Source organism: Gavialis gangeticus, unplaced genomic scaffold (genome assembly GCF_001723915.1).
Source record: "Gavialis gangeticus isolate Ggan-Ray unplaced genomic scaffold, GavGan_comp1, whole genome shotgun sequence".
Classification (NCBI taxonomy): Eukaryota; Metazoa; Chordata; order Crocodylia; family Gavialidae; genus Gavialis; species Gavialis gangeticus.
The window spans coordinates 38,883,750-38,902,079 of NW_017729034.1; the positions used below are offsets into that span (position 1 = coordinate 38,883,750).

The following is an 18,330-nucleotide window of genomic DNA, read 5'->3' on the forward strand; positions in this document are numbered from 1 at the left end:
CACGGACTGTCTACAAAATGAGCCACTTCAAATCAGACACAATTAGATAATACAGAGGTAAGAAAAAAATATATGGATAGACAGGCAAGAAAAGTAGCTATCCAAAAATCACATGAATTTGTCTGCTTCTTGGGGCAGTCATCAGTAAGCCAAGGTACATGTCACTGGGCCCAGTGACAGCAGTAAATAAACAGCAGCTAGCAAAAAGGTATTGATTTTGCTGACAATCAGGCTCCCTGTTCTTTCAGGGTGGCTTGGCACATTAATTACAAATCTATATTTTTTCTAGAACAATCAGCTCAAACGTATATTAAAAATGCATCTCCCTGTACCTGCAGAATGGCCACTTCATTGCGAAGCTGACTTTCCTGTTTTGTAGGGAACCTCATTTTATCAATGACTTTAATGGCCACATCTCTTCCAGTCTTCCTATGTTTTCCTGAAAGAAAGGTGACATCAGCTATCATATGGCTGAAATAATCATTCCTCTTTATAAAAAGTTACAGGGAAAACGCATATTTTCCAGAAGTATAAGTGTTCAATACCTGCCTGACAAGTATGACAAGTTCTAACCCTGAAATACAGCCATTTTCTGTGCATACTGCTTTGCTGTCTAGTCTACACATTGATAAATGGTACACTAAGTAACATTCCCTCTTATGCAAATGACCTATACACCATTAATCCCACATGAACCTACAAAATCCTGGCTCCCACTTCCAGGCTGATGTTCATGGCAGGAATGGCTATGAGGAAACAGTAGGAATCCTCTCTTGTGTTGTTCCAGAGCTCAGAAAGAATACTTCTACAGCGTGCAGGAACCTACCGTAAAGATGTACAGGCTTATCCTCGAGTAAGAGTTGTATGCATGAAGGACAACACAGCATTCCCCAGGAGATACAACACCATCATCAAAAACACTGACTTGAGGTTAGGAGAAGCATGTAGGTGCTGGAGCTGTACCACTCAAGTGGAATTTATACCAATTCAAGGTGAAACAGCCTGCCTTGCCTTACAGAGAAGGAATGTTTCAAGTGCTGGGTGTAGCTGTCTACCCATTTTCGCTCCCCGCAACCCGCTGTACCTACCAAGCTGTTTTCTAGAACATTAAAATTAAGCTCTTAATTAAGAGGCAATGTTAATTAGATCAGACACAGAAAGACTAATAATCTAACAAATTAATATTAAATCTAGAATGAGTTTGTAACAAAACAAGAACATGGAAATATCTGCTCAAAAGCGCTGAAATCTTTCAGAAAAGTATACAGAAAAATATACAACTGTAGTGAGAAAGGCATAGAGAATGCTATATGCATTGTTAGACATATGCTACAAGGACACCAAACTACAGTCACATAAAACAACCTAGCTAGTAATTCTGTATTCAGTATGGGTGGCCTTGACTTACTCAGGTTATAGTAAGTTCATGAAGTAAATCAACATGACACTGTACCTGCCTTAAAAATTTACATTATAAATAAATGATCAAAAGCATAAGCTAATTTCCACTGGACAAAATGAGGTCAATGTAATGAAGACCTGATTCAAGTTCCAACTGCCAGCAAGGCAATCAATCAGTGATTGCAAAACAAAATAATTAAGACAGATTAAAAGGTCTATGAAAATGTGATGTAGCCTAGAATGACAGGAAAAGTTTTGCGTGGATTTCAAAATACCTATTTGCACTTTTTTTTTTGTTATTCATTATGAATACCAAACAAGTCCTTGGGTGACAGGAGACACAGAAATAAATCTAAAAATTATAGACCTCCACAGGGTTAAAAATAACTAACAAATGCCAAGGAAGAGATCCTAGCTCTACTAGATAGTACATTATGCCAAAGTGCAAAAGAAATAACATCAATAGTAGACTAACACAAAAACCAAAATATAAACATTAAACTTCAGACTATATAAGCAGGTGACCATTAGACTGACAGATATGTAGTACAGGAGGATAAACTAGAGTTGCATGGACACAAAAAAGAATTAATATTAAAAATGCAGGTTCAAAACCATTTTAATACATAGGCCTTGAATTTGGGAGTGCTAGCAAACCTTTCTACCAATCAAACTTCCCCTCTATTCCTCAATATTTTCAACTCCTTTAATTCCTGTTTCTTCTAATTGTTTAGAGGGGACAAAAAGAAATAAAATTATGTACCGTGTTCTGCAAAAAAGAGAAGGGGTCTCCATTCTAAGCAGTAAATAGAGTGCCTTAGTAAAACTCTCAAATCTATGGGTTTGTAACAATGAAAACGATGCCTTAAATTATTCATTGAACATTATTTTGAAGCAAGTAGAACCAAGTTTTTATTTCATTAAAAAAAATAATTTTATATGAGGATATCAGAGGCAACCTGTACTGTCAGCAATAAAGGAATACAGTATAATCAATGCAGTCAGTACGTAGCACTAATATCAGATTACTGTTATGGGCTCTATCATTTTCTTGTATTTTTATTATCCTAAGATAAATTGTAAATGATGTAATTAAAGAATCTGAACAAATGTTTTCATCTGAACATTGAACGCGTCAGCCACAGAATCAAGGAGCAACTGTACAAAACATCAAGGGAGTTACATACAAAGGACAGAATAACTGTGGGAATAAGCCAGAAAGTGAATACAAATAAAGTTTAATTGTCTGTATTTGTATTACAGTCATTCATCCCCTGGCCCATATTTTAAGGGACTCCTTTATGTATAATATTGCACTTTAGAGACTCAAAAAGGCAAGAAGTTTTTGGATTAAGCAACTAGCCTGTTAATGTACATCTCTATCACAAAAACTTGCAAAATAAGGAAAAAAATTTAAGCAGCACAGCTAATACACAAAGGTAAAGTCACAATGCTTCCTTGACAAAGGAGACAAAATGACAAGTGGAAAGAATGGTTGCTGCCTTTAAATTAATCATTAATTATTCATTATTCTTCTGCCTCCTTCCTTGCTTTCTGGCAGATCGAACTCTTTGCTATTGGAAAGGAATGCATGAGATAAAAGAAAATCAGATCCTGTTTTATTTTCTAAGATTTCTTCATGCTTTTAACATTGCAAACAAATTTAATGTTGCAGGATAATCATTTTCTTTATAAAAAGTGACAACAGAACTAAATCCAGATCCTAAAATGTAGACCTGTGATGAAAAAAATTATGCTTAACATCTCCCTGTGCTACTGAAAGCACTGACAAGTAGTCTCAAATGCTATACATGCACCTATGCCATTAAAGAATGCAATTACAAAACCACACAATTTATTTCTCAGTTATTGTACTAAAAATAAGCACAGAAACAGGAGACACAGTGAAATATATTATTTAAAAAGTATTGCAAGAAGGATAAAGGAAACAAAGCAAAAATATTTTTTCCCTTCTGAGCATAGGAACTTCAGGTACAACTTACTACAGTTTTCAGTTTTACAATTTACACAAATACTGATATTTCAGACAAGTGCAACTAACTTGACTGTGTCTCAATAAGTATAACTTTTTATGTTGAATTTGCACACATTAGAAACCAAGGGATTCAGCCCTATATGATATAGCTAGCTTGAAGTTAACATTTTACCTTTTTAAAAAATCAAAATGGAACCTGTCAAAACAATGTACAAAATACAGTAGATTCCAAGCCAAAATTGTAGTTTGTTCTTAAGTCTATTCAAATACTAAGTAAACCCCACTAAACATTTTTTTAAAGATAAAACATTAAGCTAATTTAAAAATGGAGTTACATGGAACACAGAGCTGTACTCTGAAGGTACTATATCTAAAGAGCAGATGCAACTAAACCAGGGCTGTCCAGTATGCAAGCTGTGGACCACATACAGCCCACAAAGTTAAACTGCAGCCCACAGGTTCTTGCCTAGAGCATTTGCCCCTTCCCTCCTCTGGCTTCAGCTTCCTGTCCCCACTTCTATCTCTAGGAGTGGTGTAACATGGCTCATGGGGCCCCCGGAGCTTGTGGCTCTGGGAGACCCAGGGCTACAGCACAGTACAGTAAGAGGAGGAATGGGGTGCCAGCAGCATGCAACCTGGGGGAATGTCAGGCTCCAGATATAAAGTTGGACAGCCCTAATCCAAAACAAAAGATGTCACGGGTATTTTTTTACATTAAAAACTATAGCAACAGAACTGTATGCCACCAAGACAACTTAGTTATGAGTACACAGATACAAAATATTTAACTTTATAGAAAGGTACCTAAACAGATACACTGACCAACCATACTGCCAGCATGAGTAAATAAATGATGAGAACCTACAGTAACTTACCTCCATATACAATGCCAAACTGACCAGAACCCAGCACCTCATCAGCAAAGATCTGGTACACAGAGCTGATATCCTATTGTATGAAATACGTAAGCTATAAATATCAAGAGTAAATCAGAGAACAAACAGCCATTCTAAGATTCACTGGTACTGGTTAAATTATGCTAAAATAACTTTATTAACAAATAGCTTAAAAAATTCAAACACTATGCTGAACGGTCAGAACTCCACAAACTTCAGTGAACCTATGATAATTTACACCAGCTGAGAATCTGCCCCTCTAAATTAAATAGAGTAAGACATAGTTCAGAGAAAAAAAAGAGAAAAGAAAGGATTATTTTGTACTGATACCCATATCCAGTTTCCATCCAATTATTCTGAGAATTTATGGATCTCAACTCCCTCATTCCTCCCATTCTTTTTCTGAAACTAACTCCATTTGTTCTTGGGTTTTCATAAAAGACAGTCAAGCAAGCAGTTAAAAACAGGCTGCTAACATTCATTATCCTTTACTAAAGTCTTCATCCCTTAGTGAAGGAGATTTATCAAGCCCGAGAATTTGGAGCACTACTCCAAAGCTTAACTTTCCCTATTTTGTATGCCACATTTAAGAAAAGTCTGGGTATATAACATTACTATTATTTACTTCATTTCTGAGACTCACCACATTCTCTTGGATCTGGCAATTTGAAACAGAGATGCTGAGAGATAACTCCTCTGCAATAAGAAGGAAAATATACTACCATAAGAGAATAGCACAAAAACCTTTGTTAATGATTAAAAATCTTTGCAACTGAAATCCAGAAACGTTGCCACAGTGAAAGAATGTATCCCAACATTCTGCAGGAATATCACATTCAGATTCAAAAGTGAGTACTCTCATGTTGATTTAGGTAAAGTGGTCTTGGGTTGAATTTCTGCAACACATTTTTTGGAAAAGCAGTAAAATGCCAACATTGAGGAAAACAGGTAGAAAATGTAGCACAATTTACACAGGCTCAGGAGCTGGGAACTGAAGCTGATCATGATCTGCTGACTGCTTCATTAAATCAAGTGACACTCAGATTTTCAGGTAGTGAGCTAGAAAAAACAGGGAAGCATGTAAAAGATAGCATTTTCCTTTGGTTAAGAAACTAAGTAACAGCAGAGTCAAGAAAGGCATAGGTTCTTCTTTATTACATTCATCTATTCTAAAGCAAGCTATAGAAGATCCCCATTTAGAAAATAATGGAAAAATATATCTCATGTTTGGCAGATAAAGGACACCATAAATCCCCTAGATTTAAGGAAGCCTCTAAAAGATGCAATGAGAAGCACTTTGCAAGTTTAAAAAAAAATAACAGACAATTGATAATTAAGAGTACATAGAATTTCTCCTCATCAGGCAACCAATTTAAAATATGGCAAGAATATAATCATATGATGCATAGGCAAAAAACCAAAAAACTAATTCAGGAAAAACTGCCTTGCCCTTAGACTCCAAAATGGAAGTCAAGCTTCTCAGACAAAACAAAGACCAAGTTGATCCACGCTGAAACAAATTCATGGATAGTATACACAAATAAATATGGTACTGTTATCATACCATCTATCACTCAAAAATGGCCTTTGGGAACACAGTTCCACAGCCCAAAGAGGAAGCCTGCTGCTGCTTTTCTAACCATCCATGTTCCCCTGAAAGCAAGGCTCTACTGAGCTAACTTGGTAACAAACACCAGCTCACTGGAATTAAGTTCCTCTTAACATTACAGCTGAAAACTGAAGAAATTGTGGTTCAATTTCACATATGCACACTGTTGTTCTCCTCTACTTGAGCTGGTTAGGCTTCAGTATTCAATTTAGATCAAGAAACAGAAGCGTTCAGGAGAAGAAAAATAAGATACACTCTTCCTGGATTTGGGAAAATAAAGTAGATTAAGTGAAGAATAATGATTGTAGAATTCCTGTTACTAAGACCACTGAATAGCCAAATGTAAGAAAGCCTGAACAGTATGCACATCTACACAAAACATTTACTGTAGAGTAGGCTGGCTCTGTAGTAAACATCTTGCGTCTACACACGTGGTTCTTTTGGGCCACAGGAAACTAATTAACTCCACAGCAGGATAGTACTTGTAAATACAAGTGCTATCCCACTGCAGAGTTTCTTACTCTGCAGCACCACATGTGTAGACGCTGATGCAGCTAACTGGGACATGTGTGTGCTTCAATGGGGAGGCTGCCTGCTGGCTAGTCCCACACTAGAGCACTGTCGTGCCCCAGCCAGTTCTTTTGCACCATGCTGATCTGGGTCAGAGCAGCCCTGGGCTGACAGCCTGACCCCCTGGGCTCCCTGCCAACTGAGCTACTCAGACCCAGCTCAATGTGCTGCAGTCCCAGGTGTATGTGTAAATGCACTATCCAGGAGTAATAAATTCCAGTGTGATATATGCTGGAGTTTATTGCTACACGCTAACAGCACGTGTAGACATGCACAGTAAGAAATTGGGCTGGTCACCATATAAGTGATGGTGACCCACTATAGAACCCTCCCAAAAACAGATTCTACAAAGCATGCAAAAACCAGACTGACCATTCTCTATTCAATACACATTTGAAGAGACACTAGAATTCTACTTCATGCCATCATTAATTTATACTCAAAATATTCTTCTCAAGAGCTACTTCTACTCATATAGTACCATACTGAATTCTCTCTCCCTCAACTCTTCCGCTTTAAGTCTCGTCATACTCCTTAAAGAGAGTTCTGTTACTCCACATACACTGAGACCTGGAGAACTATCTTTGTAAAGACATGCTCTATGATCATCAATTAATAAAAGATGCAACTACAAGGACCTTACTTATATACAAAAATACTAGACCTACAATGCACATGTAAATAAAATAGTTTGCCTCCTAGACAATTAAGGATTTTACACCTGATAGATCAACAGCTGCATGTCTATATGCAGCCATTATTTTTTTTAGTTTCTATAGCCAGATTAATTACTGCTTTCACCAACAACTCATTTACTAACAGATTTTCAGAATATATCATCTTATCAAGAAAGATATATATGGTGTGTATTTGTGCACGTATGTGCACACACAAACACACACTTTTTTTTTTTTTTTTTTTATATTTTATATATATATATGAAGTTTGGATACTATATATATTACTTCATGGGTTCTCAAACTTTGTAATACCACGACCCCAAGTGCTGGATGGCAGTAGGGGAGGGGAAGCTCACACACGGCAGCCGCTGATGTGCACCACTTCCCCCCGCATACCCCCTTGAAAGTTTGTGGCCCCCTTTTAAGTTGCTCGCAAACCCCCCAGAGAGTTGCAACCCACAGTTTGAGAACCCCTCTATTACTTAATTGCTTTTGGAGGGGGGGGCACGTTTTCAATACCAAAAAAAGACTCTGGTCTTTATTAGTATTTTAAAGGAATTCATTTTGAGAAGCTGGCTTATATAGAAGGGCTGCTTGGAATGCTTTTTTGGACTAGAAAACTAATCCCCCAATTTAAATACCAATACAGGTCTTTGTTAAACCTCATGCTAATCCCTCATCATTATTTGTGTTTTCAAGATATGCCTTCCCTTCTTGCTTAAAAGCTGATAGCTGAATGCTGCTGCAGATATCACTAACCATGCAGAATAAGCAGGTATCTTTGTAGCTAGAGATTTAAAGAAGGAAGAGAAGGGAAGCACCAGCAACAGAGAACAGTGAAGGGGAAGCTCAGGAGAAGGGAAATAAACCAGAGAAGGGGTAAGAATGAATGTTTTTACCAAGCTGCTGCGAAGAAGCACTTGAAGAGACAGACTGGAAAATCTGATTCAGAGCAGCAAGGACAGTGAATCTGATCCTCTGCTAGAGAAAGAAGGGGGCAGGGAAAAGAAGGGCGATGTCTTTCTTTTGCCCTTTTAGTACCTGCAGCACAGCAGGAGTTCCTTCCACCACTGGAAACATTTACTTCCCACCATCAGCTCCCTTCCATCTTCCAGCATATAGAATTTAAAGGGGCATTGTAAGATTTGAAAGGAATGATAAAAGAAGTCTACCAAAGAAGATCTGAATCCAATAAATTTAAATGAGTAATACCCCATGTTTTACTATTTATATTACAAATACTGTAGTCAAGGATCTGCATTACATTCATAAGCCACATGTGAATTGTACACTCCTACAATAAAGGTTCTCCCATATGCGTTCATAATGAAAATATTACAGATTCTCGACTACCATTTAATGCTACATAAGATGAAAAATTCCCAGTTAAAATGATAAAATTCCATAAGTTCATAAAAAGAAAGCCCCAATTCAGCAAACATGTGCTTAGCATTAATTATGTGCATAAGTGCCCTGAAATGAAGCCTATATTAATTACAGCTTGAGTATAGGAACAACAGTGCCTTGTCTGCCTGCTTACTGTGATCTTTTCCTTGTCCTGGTGCAGTGCAAACGCTAGCTTGAGGAGTGACTGGCATCAAGGCCTGACGAATGGCTTTCTCCCAGCCCTGAGCTACGTCAAATCCAACTCCGGTGGCAGCAAGAACAGGACTGTGATGGCTGCTGCCAATGTTTTCGCCAACAAAGTACACCATGGTGTCAGTGATGATCTCAAAACAATGTGGGTTGCTGCCCTGCACCATGTTTGAGAAATCTCGAGGCTGAATCACCTGGAGAATTTCTGAAAGTGGAATCTCCTGAAGAAAAATATGAAGCATTAAGAAAAACAGAAAGTGTACACGTATCTATAACATACTGGTGCACAGAACTTTAAATAACAAGTTAAAAGCCATAACAAATTAACCACCTGAGTAACTGTAAGTGTCAAGCTCCATATTGCTACCAACCCCCCAACCTTCCCAAACTGTTCTGTACTTGGCCAGAAGGAATTCTAAGCTTGCTTCTGATCCTGTTTTATACACTTGGTATTTAACCAGGACTGCTACGAGCTTAAATAGAAGCACATTCCAGATCAGTAGCATGGGATCAGGTAACTGGGTTACCTTTTACTTTCATACATAGCAATATTGCTTTAAATTTGGACCAGTGAATTCAGTGCAGAAAAATATATACAATGTAACACCATTTTTTCCTTGAAGTTACAGTCTAACTAAGATGACACAACAAGTAAACATGACAAGGAATGGTGAAAGGAGAGACAAGGGGAGCAATAATAAAGAATGTGGTTACGCAGGGTAGCTCATGAGCACAACTTCACAGGTCTGATTTCATTATTTTTTTAATGAAACAAATCATCGCCACATTAGCAATCCCCACTGTTCCTCTACCTTGCCGTTATCAACTGGCAATTTCCAATAAGATGATGGTAGAAGTGGTCTTGGGGAAGAGATTTTAAAAAGAAGTGGTTTTAAATTTCCAGACTAGTTAGGGGAGGGTATTCCATGCTCATGTGAAGGTAGCAGCAAAGATGCTTGAAAGAATAGACAAGCAGGTGAACTAGGTTGGCATTGCAGGAGTAAGAGGGAACAACAAGATACAAGAGTAGAAAAGTGTGGCAGGCAGAACTGTGAAGGGTTTTAAAGGTGAAGACAAAAAGGCCTGAACTTAAGTGATAGAAAACAGGGAGTAAGTGAAAGGTTTCAAAAAGGCAGTGCGGTAACAAGGTGGGAGCAACAGGCAAAGAAGATAACCTTAACACGTGTGTTGAAAGTGGGGCAACATAAATGTCACAAATGTCCGAGAGGAGAAGACTGTATTGGTCAAGAAAAGGATGAGGAGGACCTGGATAAGAATTGTAGCTGTTTGCACAGGTGAAAAGGCTGAATCAAAGACCATACGGAGAAAGAAACTGCAAGATTTGGACAATTCTTAAAGGTGTAGGGGAAGACAGAAAGAGAAATTATTTGTTTATATTTTAATTAGAGACATTTCAAGTACCTTACCACAAAACACACGACTATATTAATGCCATGCTAAACTTATTTTTAAGCCTCCATTATTAAAGGGCTACACAACATGGTATAACTACAAAGATGACATTTGCTAATCTTGCTTAGACATTCCTCCCAACTTTACAACTGCAATTTTTTTGCTCAGGAACTTTAAAATAAACATACGGGCATGAAAACTTTATAGTCAACATCTATGCTAGGAGAAAAATCCTAGCCTTTAGCTAAATTCTTGCCTTGTTAAACTCTCCAAAATATTGTTCAGATAAACTGTTCAGAGTATTACATTTTCTTAACAAGATTTTTAATAGTAAACAACAACTAAAATAACTGAGGGATAATCAAGGGAATTAAGTGTTAATTTTTGAGGTGCTAGTACTGACTCTTCTTATCTCTGACCTTTGACAACTCATTTAACTTTTCTGCCTCAGCTCTGATCTGTAAAACAGGAATAGTAAATTTTCATTAGTGTGTTGCAAACACTTTACAACCCAGTGTTTTTAAAGTATCTTGGAAAACCAGAGTGTATTATTACTTACTTTATAATACTTTGTTCCAGATTCATTTTGAAATAGCGTGAGGCATTTGCTGTCCAGTCTCCAGTAATGTCTCTTTCGCTACAAGACACATAGCGGAATATCATAAGGCACAAATGCAATTGCTAAAATTTCCATTTCCAAACATTTAAATTTTTACAGAAGCTTCACAGTACATACTGCCAATGGAAATCAAACAAGATGGCTGCTTCATTTGCTGGATGAAGTTGAGTAGGTTCATCAAGCAAATGAGTAGTAGAATAACCTACATTTCTATGGAATTATAATTCTTTAAGTAAACATGCATATTGATCATTGTTAACTAATCTGTTTCACTGATAATTTTAACATGTCTGTATGCTGGATATTGCTGGTTACAGTGGTGCCACTTGCACATAAATACAAAAATGTAACTGCTGAATAAAAAAGGGATGAAACAAGTAAATAACTTCATATACACAATTTATATTAGAAGAACAGGATTTTCTTTAAGTATATTTTAAATATGTAGTTAAAATAATGCAATTTAGAAACTTCTAGGGAATAGAAAACAAGACAAAAATACAGTTGAATTACCAGAATAAGAGTTTTGGGAACTCTAGAGTCTCACCACTATAACTCTCTGGCTATTGTGTTCTTGCATATAAATATAAAAAAATAAATATATCAAATGAAATGAAATAAAATAAGAACATCACTACATTTTAAATAGAAAGAAAATTCATTTATTAAATTTAAACAAGTGATCTTTGAAATACATGAGGAAACTTGAATTACTGACCAGGTTGTCTCTGCTGGTATAGTGAACCATCCATCCTTCCTTTACCATTGTACTGCTCTTCCTTTTTGTATGCTTGATTGACTGTACAACCCTCATTAATGGAATATTGTTGCTTGTTGATGGACTAAGTTAAAGAAGTATTTATGATATAATTAAATAGTTAAGATGTGAAAATATACCACTACTGAAATATAATTCACCTGTGCTTAGGAAGAGACATCTTTTCTTATCTAAACATGCTATGTTTTGATAGGTAAAGGTCAACCTCTACATTAAAAGTATACAGTAGTGGCATCCCTTTAATGAGTAATCCAATGAATGAGAGGATTTGGGGGTTCAAGTAGGCATCAAAAAGTTCCTATTAGCTTCCCCAGTGCAAATGTTATGGCACTTATAATAAGATGCAAGATAAGGCACAATTGACTAAAATGAAAATGATTAAAGAAATAAGGCTCTCTTATTAAGAGAAATATCAACTGAATGTTTTCCCCTATCTACCTTCATTAAAATTACAGTAATGCCATTAATGCTATATCAGAGCTGTCTAACTTCTAAGCAGCTGGAGGCCACTTGCATCCCCAACCATGTACCATGCAGACCACATACCAGACCAGAAGACCCCCTCTACTTTATGCTGCTGCACCACGTGGAGGCCCAACGTGCCTTGCCACACAGGCCCCTGAGGCACCATGCAAGTTCCCAATGCCCTATGGCCCCAATGTGCAGATAAGCCACAGATATGCAGACCCCCAGTGCACGTGGACACAATACATAGCGCAATCCCACCAGGCAGGAAGCAACTTCCACTGTATTGCACCAATGCAGATGAGGCATAGGGTCCCCAAGTCCAGGCCCTCCAGCCACTGGCTCCCTCAGCCCAGTCGGCCATATCACTCTGCCCTACTCCCAGGGGGAGAGGCAGGCAGCTGAAGCTGGAGGGGGGTGGAAAGCCCACAGTCTCTGGCAACAGCCACAACAGAGCAAAGAGGGGGAGCAGCATCTGGGCCAGGAGCCCAGGGGCTACAGTTCATCCCTTGGGGTCTCCATGCAGACCACCAACTGGACAGCCCTGGCCTATATTATTATTCTATTCCATGCTATTCTATTCAAACAATAAACCAAAAGCAATTTTAGATAAGACATCAATAAAATTTGTCTACCTCAGAGCTCCCATCTCTGAAAGTGGCTGTAGGACTGATAGGAATGGTTGTAAACATGGTTTAAGAGAATGAGGTTGATGTTATTCAATTTATGTAGAAAGTAAAAGTTAAACTTGAAAAAAGAAACAAGGCAAACAATGACCTGATGCAAGCCCTACAAAATATGCACATGCTAACAAATTTTGCCTTGCATGCTAACAATACCCTACCACTTAAGGCATATTTACTGGTCAAAACCAAAACTTCAAAAACTAAAAATATCACTTTCATTAGTCTAGTTCACAAATAATTCAAATATGATTACTAAACTCATCCTCTATATAACTCCTTTTATTTACAATAAGAATGAATTTAGTCCACGTCAGCAGCATAAAATAGGCATGAAGATCTTGGTTAGCATGGCATTGTCCATCAACTAAGCTGTAGTTTTAACCATTTTTCAATATGGAGATTCATTTCTGTTTTGATAGCTTCTATTGCTAAAAAAAAGTCTGCATCATTTTTACGCTTTTAATTAACTTTGTTTTCAGCTTTACTTGAGACTGGAAATGTTTTGTAAAATTATCCAAATTAAAATATTTGGCTAGCCATAACAAACACTGAATTATGCAAAGGCATTGTTTTTCATCTGAGGCCTTACTTAACAGCACTGAGTTAAGGTGAGTCAGTAACAAATCAGGTTGCTGTTTACCTGATAGTTTTGACAGCTTCTTCATCTTTATCTACATCAAGATCAGATGGGTCCATAAAAAACATTTTGTCCTCTGGGGGAGAGGGTTCTTCTACATCATCCAAACCCCGACTGCCATCACTGTTCATTTCACTGCTGTCAACTTCCATTGGCATATCCAAATCTTGGCCAGGACTTGCAGGTTCTAGCAACAAAATAGGATTATTTTAAGCAAGTGAAAAGCCACAAAAAACAGTCCAAAAGGCAAAAAATTATCAATCCATAGATAAAAATAGAATGAAAATATATTTTAAAATTCTCAAACTCTTTATTAATTATGCACAAAGAATTAACATTTGTAAAGTGAAGCTTACAAATACATCAAATCAAGCAGAGTGGGGGGGTCACAGACAAAACAGTTCTCATAAAAGAACCATACAAAAAGTCTTGGGGTTCAATTCACTTGTTTATTAAGGTCTTTTTGTGCCGCTCACTTATGTGCTGGTACCAAATTAAAGTGACTTGAGACAGCCAGTGGAGAATTTCTATGGCCACACCTAGTGCCACCTAACCTCCCACCCACATAGATGAGGGGTATTTGGGGAAAGGTTTGGGGTGACTTGCAAAAAAGAAGGTGCAACAGAGCACAGCCAGCCACTCCACAGCACATGGAGCCCCACAGAAGCTAGCCCTGGGCTAGCTGCTTCAACAGGTCTCCATGTGCTGCAGAGCATCTGGCTGGGGCAGGAGGATGTGTGGGGGCTGCCTGCCAGCGAGGCCAACACTGAAGCACCCTCACGCCCCAGCCATCCCCGTCATCACCAACACATGCATTTAAGCACAGTAATTTACTGTGCCATCAGATAGTACTTGTGTAAGACAGGACTATCCAACTGCACAGTAAATTAGTCTATACCGGCCTAACTGCCGCACATGTGTAGACAGTGATGCTTTACTGCACAGTAAATTAGTCTATTGTGCAGTAAAGTGCAGGGGCAGACATGCCCAATGAGAAACAGCAGTTGTTTTCATCCTTCATGGTAAACAGTAAGCAGACTGAGCACAATTTTAATTCTTTTTTTTTGCACAAAAACCTCTCAACTCTAGACTTCAAAAGAAATCTCAAACAAAGTGTATTGAGCTTGCCAAGAATTTCAATTTAAAATTAGTATTACAATGACAAACCTTAAATCAATTACCTCATAGGTACAAATTCTCCTTAAAAAATGAAAAGTAACAAAAAGAAGGAATTTATCCTTAAAATATTCAGAGATGAAAAGACCAGACAGTAACAAAGCCTGCATATTTTGTCAAGTCTCCAGAGATATGTCACTACCTGAAAATATTTTTTTCCTACCTCCATTGAAAACCACTTCTCCAAGACAGTCTCTAGGTACTTTAGAAGCACAACGTTTGTGACAGTTAAATCTACAATCTGAAATGGAAAAATATATATTAATATTACATTATTAGAGTTGAATTTGTATTCAGAAGGAACCTGTGAAATATCTATCATTCATTGATTTCACAAGATATTCACTGGTTTTAGGCTAGATTTTAATCATAGCATAAAAGCCAAAAGGCAGCATCAGCAAGCTCATGGCAAAATGATTCTTGACCTCAAAATACGTGAATTACCACCACTGCAATTTAATCACATGCTGACATCTAACAACATCTTTTCAACTCTTTTCCTTCCAGAAAATATACTGTTCCTTTCTCCTTCTCTGTCTCAATTTGTATAGTCATATCCTCATTTAGCTTCTTCCCTGCTGTATTTTAATTCTTTCATTCTTTTTTCTCCACTCAGTCCCTTCCTTGCTACTAAATGCTATGGGATCAAACTTGGTCCCCCTCCATAGCTTTTGTTCAAAGTACTGCTATGGGTCTAAATATCTGTCCCTATAGTTGTGGCAGCCACAATGCTATTCTGGAACTCAGTATTTCATCGCATCATTTTCCAGTTTACAACGCTATCCTACCATGACTCTCCAGTAACACCAGGCCTTGCTAAAAGTTTCCCTATTATCTCTGAGACTATGCATGAACCAACAATTTGGCCCTTTTCTGTTGCTCCTGCCCACCTGAAGCAAGGTACTCTTATTCAGACTTAAGAGAAACACCAGTGTCCTACTTTTTAAATTAAGTAGCTAGATTCTGGAACCTCACCACCAACCTCTTTAACAGTCTGAGTGCCTAGGGTGATCACATCTGTGCAAACTGATCATTTCCCCTTTTCTCTAGGCTGTTTTCAGTCAAATTTGCAAAATTTGATCACTTTCTAAGTTATGAACATTTGGAAGTAGAGCACTGAAGACATTTAAAAAATCCCAATATAAACTGAAGAAATTACGAGCATGTCTACATAATGGCAACAGTGTCTTAACCAAGGACAGCCCTAAGCCTAGCCCATTCACTGCTCCTGCATGCTCCAAACTAGAGATACAACAGCAGGGAGCTGCTCCAAGCTGCTGCTGAGACCTTGGTTTCCTGCATGTTTGACTGCAGCACCTCTGGGATAGTAGTCTCCAACTTCATTTTCAGATCTGGAGCATGCAAGTAGGAAAGGCTGAGGGTTAGTCCTGCTAAGACATGTTGGTCTAACAGCACAGCTATACCCCAAGACTCCCAATGGTTTGCTTAGAATCCAAGTAGGAATTTTGGTGGTACTGAAGGATACAAATGCTTTACTGGAGGTTCAGAGGCTGATCAAAGAGTCCAACAGATTGGAAAGGGCTCAGATTCTCATCTACCTTTAAGATGTCAAAGTGATTCGCACACAGTTTTTAATGCCACTTACATACATTAGCATTATTTTTCTAGGAGTATATGTAGCCACTCATATGCATATGACTGTTACAGGAACAGAGTGCTAATCTGTGTGAAAGTGGCATTTTTGGGACTTAGATGACCATACCTGGTCATCCAGATTAGTGGTCTCCAAACTTTTTTAATCGTGCACCCCTATCAATAAAAAATTTTTGAGCACGCACCCCCAATATATTTCACAATATACTGAAAGCGAACAAACGAGTGAGGGCACCACTGTCAGCCTCTTTGTGTTGTGGAACTCCCACTCTTCCCTCAGGATACCTCGTGTACCGTACATGACACGTGACCGTCTCACATATGGACCGAGTGAAGGCGCCAGTGTCAATCTGTATATTAAATATTAGTAAAGCTCAATTTCTCTCTTATTTTTTTAGATAAAAAATAAATAGAAATAGAAATTCTAATGTTTCCTTCCTGCACTCCAATGGATCATCTTGCGCACCCCACTTTGGAGACCACTGATCTAAATAACCGAAAAAGAAACAGAAGGCTACCATAAGTGTAGTCTTGCCTGACCCTGCTCAACAGCCACAAACCCACTAAGCCAGCAGTTCCAATCTATGGTACATGTACCACCAGTGGTAGGCAGACAACTTGTCAGTGGTATGCGTTAACAGATTTATTATAATTACTTTATATGACAAAAATTTGCTAGTGGTACTTAAGACTGTATCGTTTTAAATTGGTAGTCTGCAATCTGGCAGAGTTTGGGAATCACTGCATTAAGCCTCACCCTTTTCATTATGCATCTCCATTTTGGCCTGAAAAATCCCTACGCAATTAGTCTTGGAATAACATATGCACAGAAGCAAGTCAGAATGACTACCTAAATGCCTCACTAGCACCTAATCATACAACAATCCTTCTTCTATCTGGGAAATGCATAAAATCATCCTAATTCCTTAGATAGCAAAAATCTTGACAAACAACTGCCTGAAGCTGAGGGGTGGAGAAAAAGTAGGCCCCACACAGATTTTCCACAATAGCCAAGTGATTAGAACACTCACCCAAGAAGTAGGAGACTTGGATTCCAGGCCCCACTCAGGCCACAGACAACTGAACCCACACCTCTCACTTCATAGGACAGTATCCTAAGTCATAAGCCCATGGGTTAGGCTAGGCTGCTGGTATACTCCTGTTACAGTTGAATCTTTAATTCTTGGCTATCCAGAGGCCCAAGAGGTCAGGACAGCAAGCAAGAGGATATGCGACTTGCAGCCTACTGAGGCATTCCCCTGGATTCTGCTGTCAGCTTCCAAAGCTGTTTAGGTCTTTTGGCAAAACAATTAATCCAAAAATTTGTAATCATCTATGAGTTATTGGCAACTTCTTTCAATGTATTTGAGGGCTGACTCCACTAATTTACTGCACACATCCAACACTGTCATATTTCAGGTACAGTGTCGCTTACTGGCAACAGCCCTATTTACTTTGATAATTTTTTTAACTCACTCTAGCATATTTTGTTTTGTTTCTGTTGTTCAAAACCTACTTGTGCGTGGATGATCTCTACCCGACTCAAGAAGTCTATGGGCCAACAAGAGGCAAAGCGCTACTCGACCTGGTACTGGCTACAGAAGATGACCTAATCAGCAACCTAGTGATCGAAGGGAAACTGGGTGACAGCGACCACGAGCTGATCACCTTCACCATCTGCCGTAAAGCTGGCAAGTCAGTCAGCAATGCAGAAGTCCTTGACTTCAGAAAATCCAACTTTGACAAGCTCAGGAGGATTGTCAGTCAAGCCCTAAGGGACCATGACCCCAGGGAGAGGGGAGTTCAAGAAGAGTGGTTGCTCCTCAAGGGAGCGATCCTCAATGCACAAGCTAAGTCTATTCCATCTCAAAGGAAAGGCAGCAAGAGGGCACAGCAGCCCCCCGGCTCTCCAGTGACCTAGCAGACCTCCTAAGGCTAAAAAGAAAAGCCTACAAAGGATGGAGGATGGGATTCCTCTCCAAGGAGGATTATTCTGCACTGGTCCAGTCCTGCAGGGAGCAAACCAGGAAAGGCAAAGCTGCAACTGAACTCCAACTAGCTTCAAGCATCAAGGACAATAAAAAGTCCTTTTTCAGATATGTGGGGAGCCAGAGGAAAAGCAAGGGCAACATTGGACCCCTGCTGAACCAGATGGGGCAACTGACAACTGGCGCCCAGGAAAAAGCCAACCTAA

The 18,330-nt window shown here is 38.6% G+C and overlaps 1 protein-coding gene across 2 annotated transcripts in view; it reads right to left on the reverse strand.

The window, feature by feature from the left end:
• PRKD3 (protein kinase D3) overlaps positions 1-18,330 on the reverse strand; it is a 74,206-nt gene that overhangs the window by 10,116 nt on the left and 45,760 nt on the right. Inside the window, exons 6-14 of one of the 2 annotated variants that reach the window (XM_019526731.1) lie at positions 14,686-14,763; positions 13,350-13,533; positions 11,499-11,622; positions 10,721-10,798; positions 10,581-10,619; positions 8,693-8,969; positions 4,937-4,989; positions 4,273-4,345; positions 333-439 (exon numbers count right to left, since the gene is read on the reverse strand). In XM_019526731.1, coding sequence (XP_019382276.1) covers positions 333-439; positions 4,273-4,345; positions 4,937-4,989; positions 8,693-8,969; positions 10,581-10,619; positions 10,721-10,798; positions 11,499-11,622; positions 13,350-13,533; positions 14,686-14,763 — 1,013 coding nt within the window. The remainder of the gene's footprint in view (positions 1-332; positions 440-4,272; positions 4,346-4,936; positions 4,990-8,692; positions 8,970-10,580; positions 10,620-10,720; positions 10,799-11,498; positions 11,623-13,349; positions 13,534-14,685; positions 14,764-18,330) is intronic. The other variant, XM_019526732.1, reaches the window with a different exon arrangement.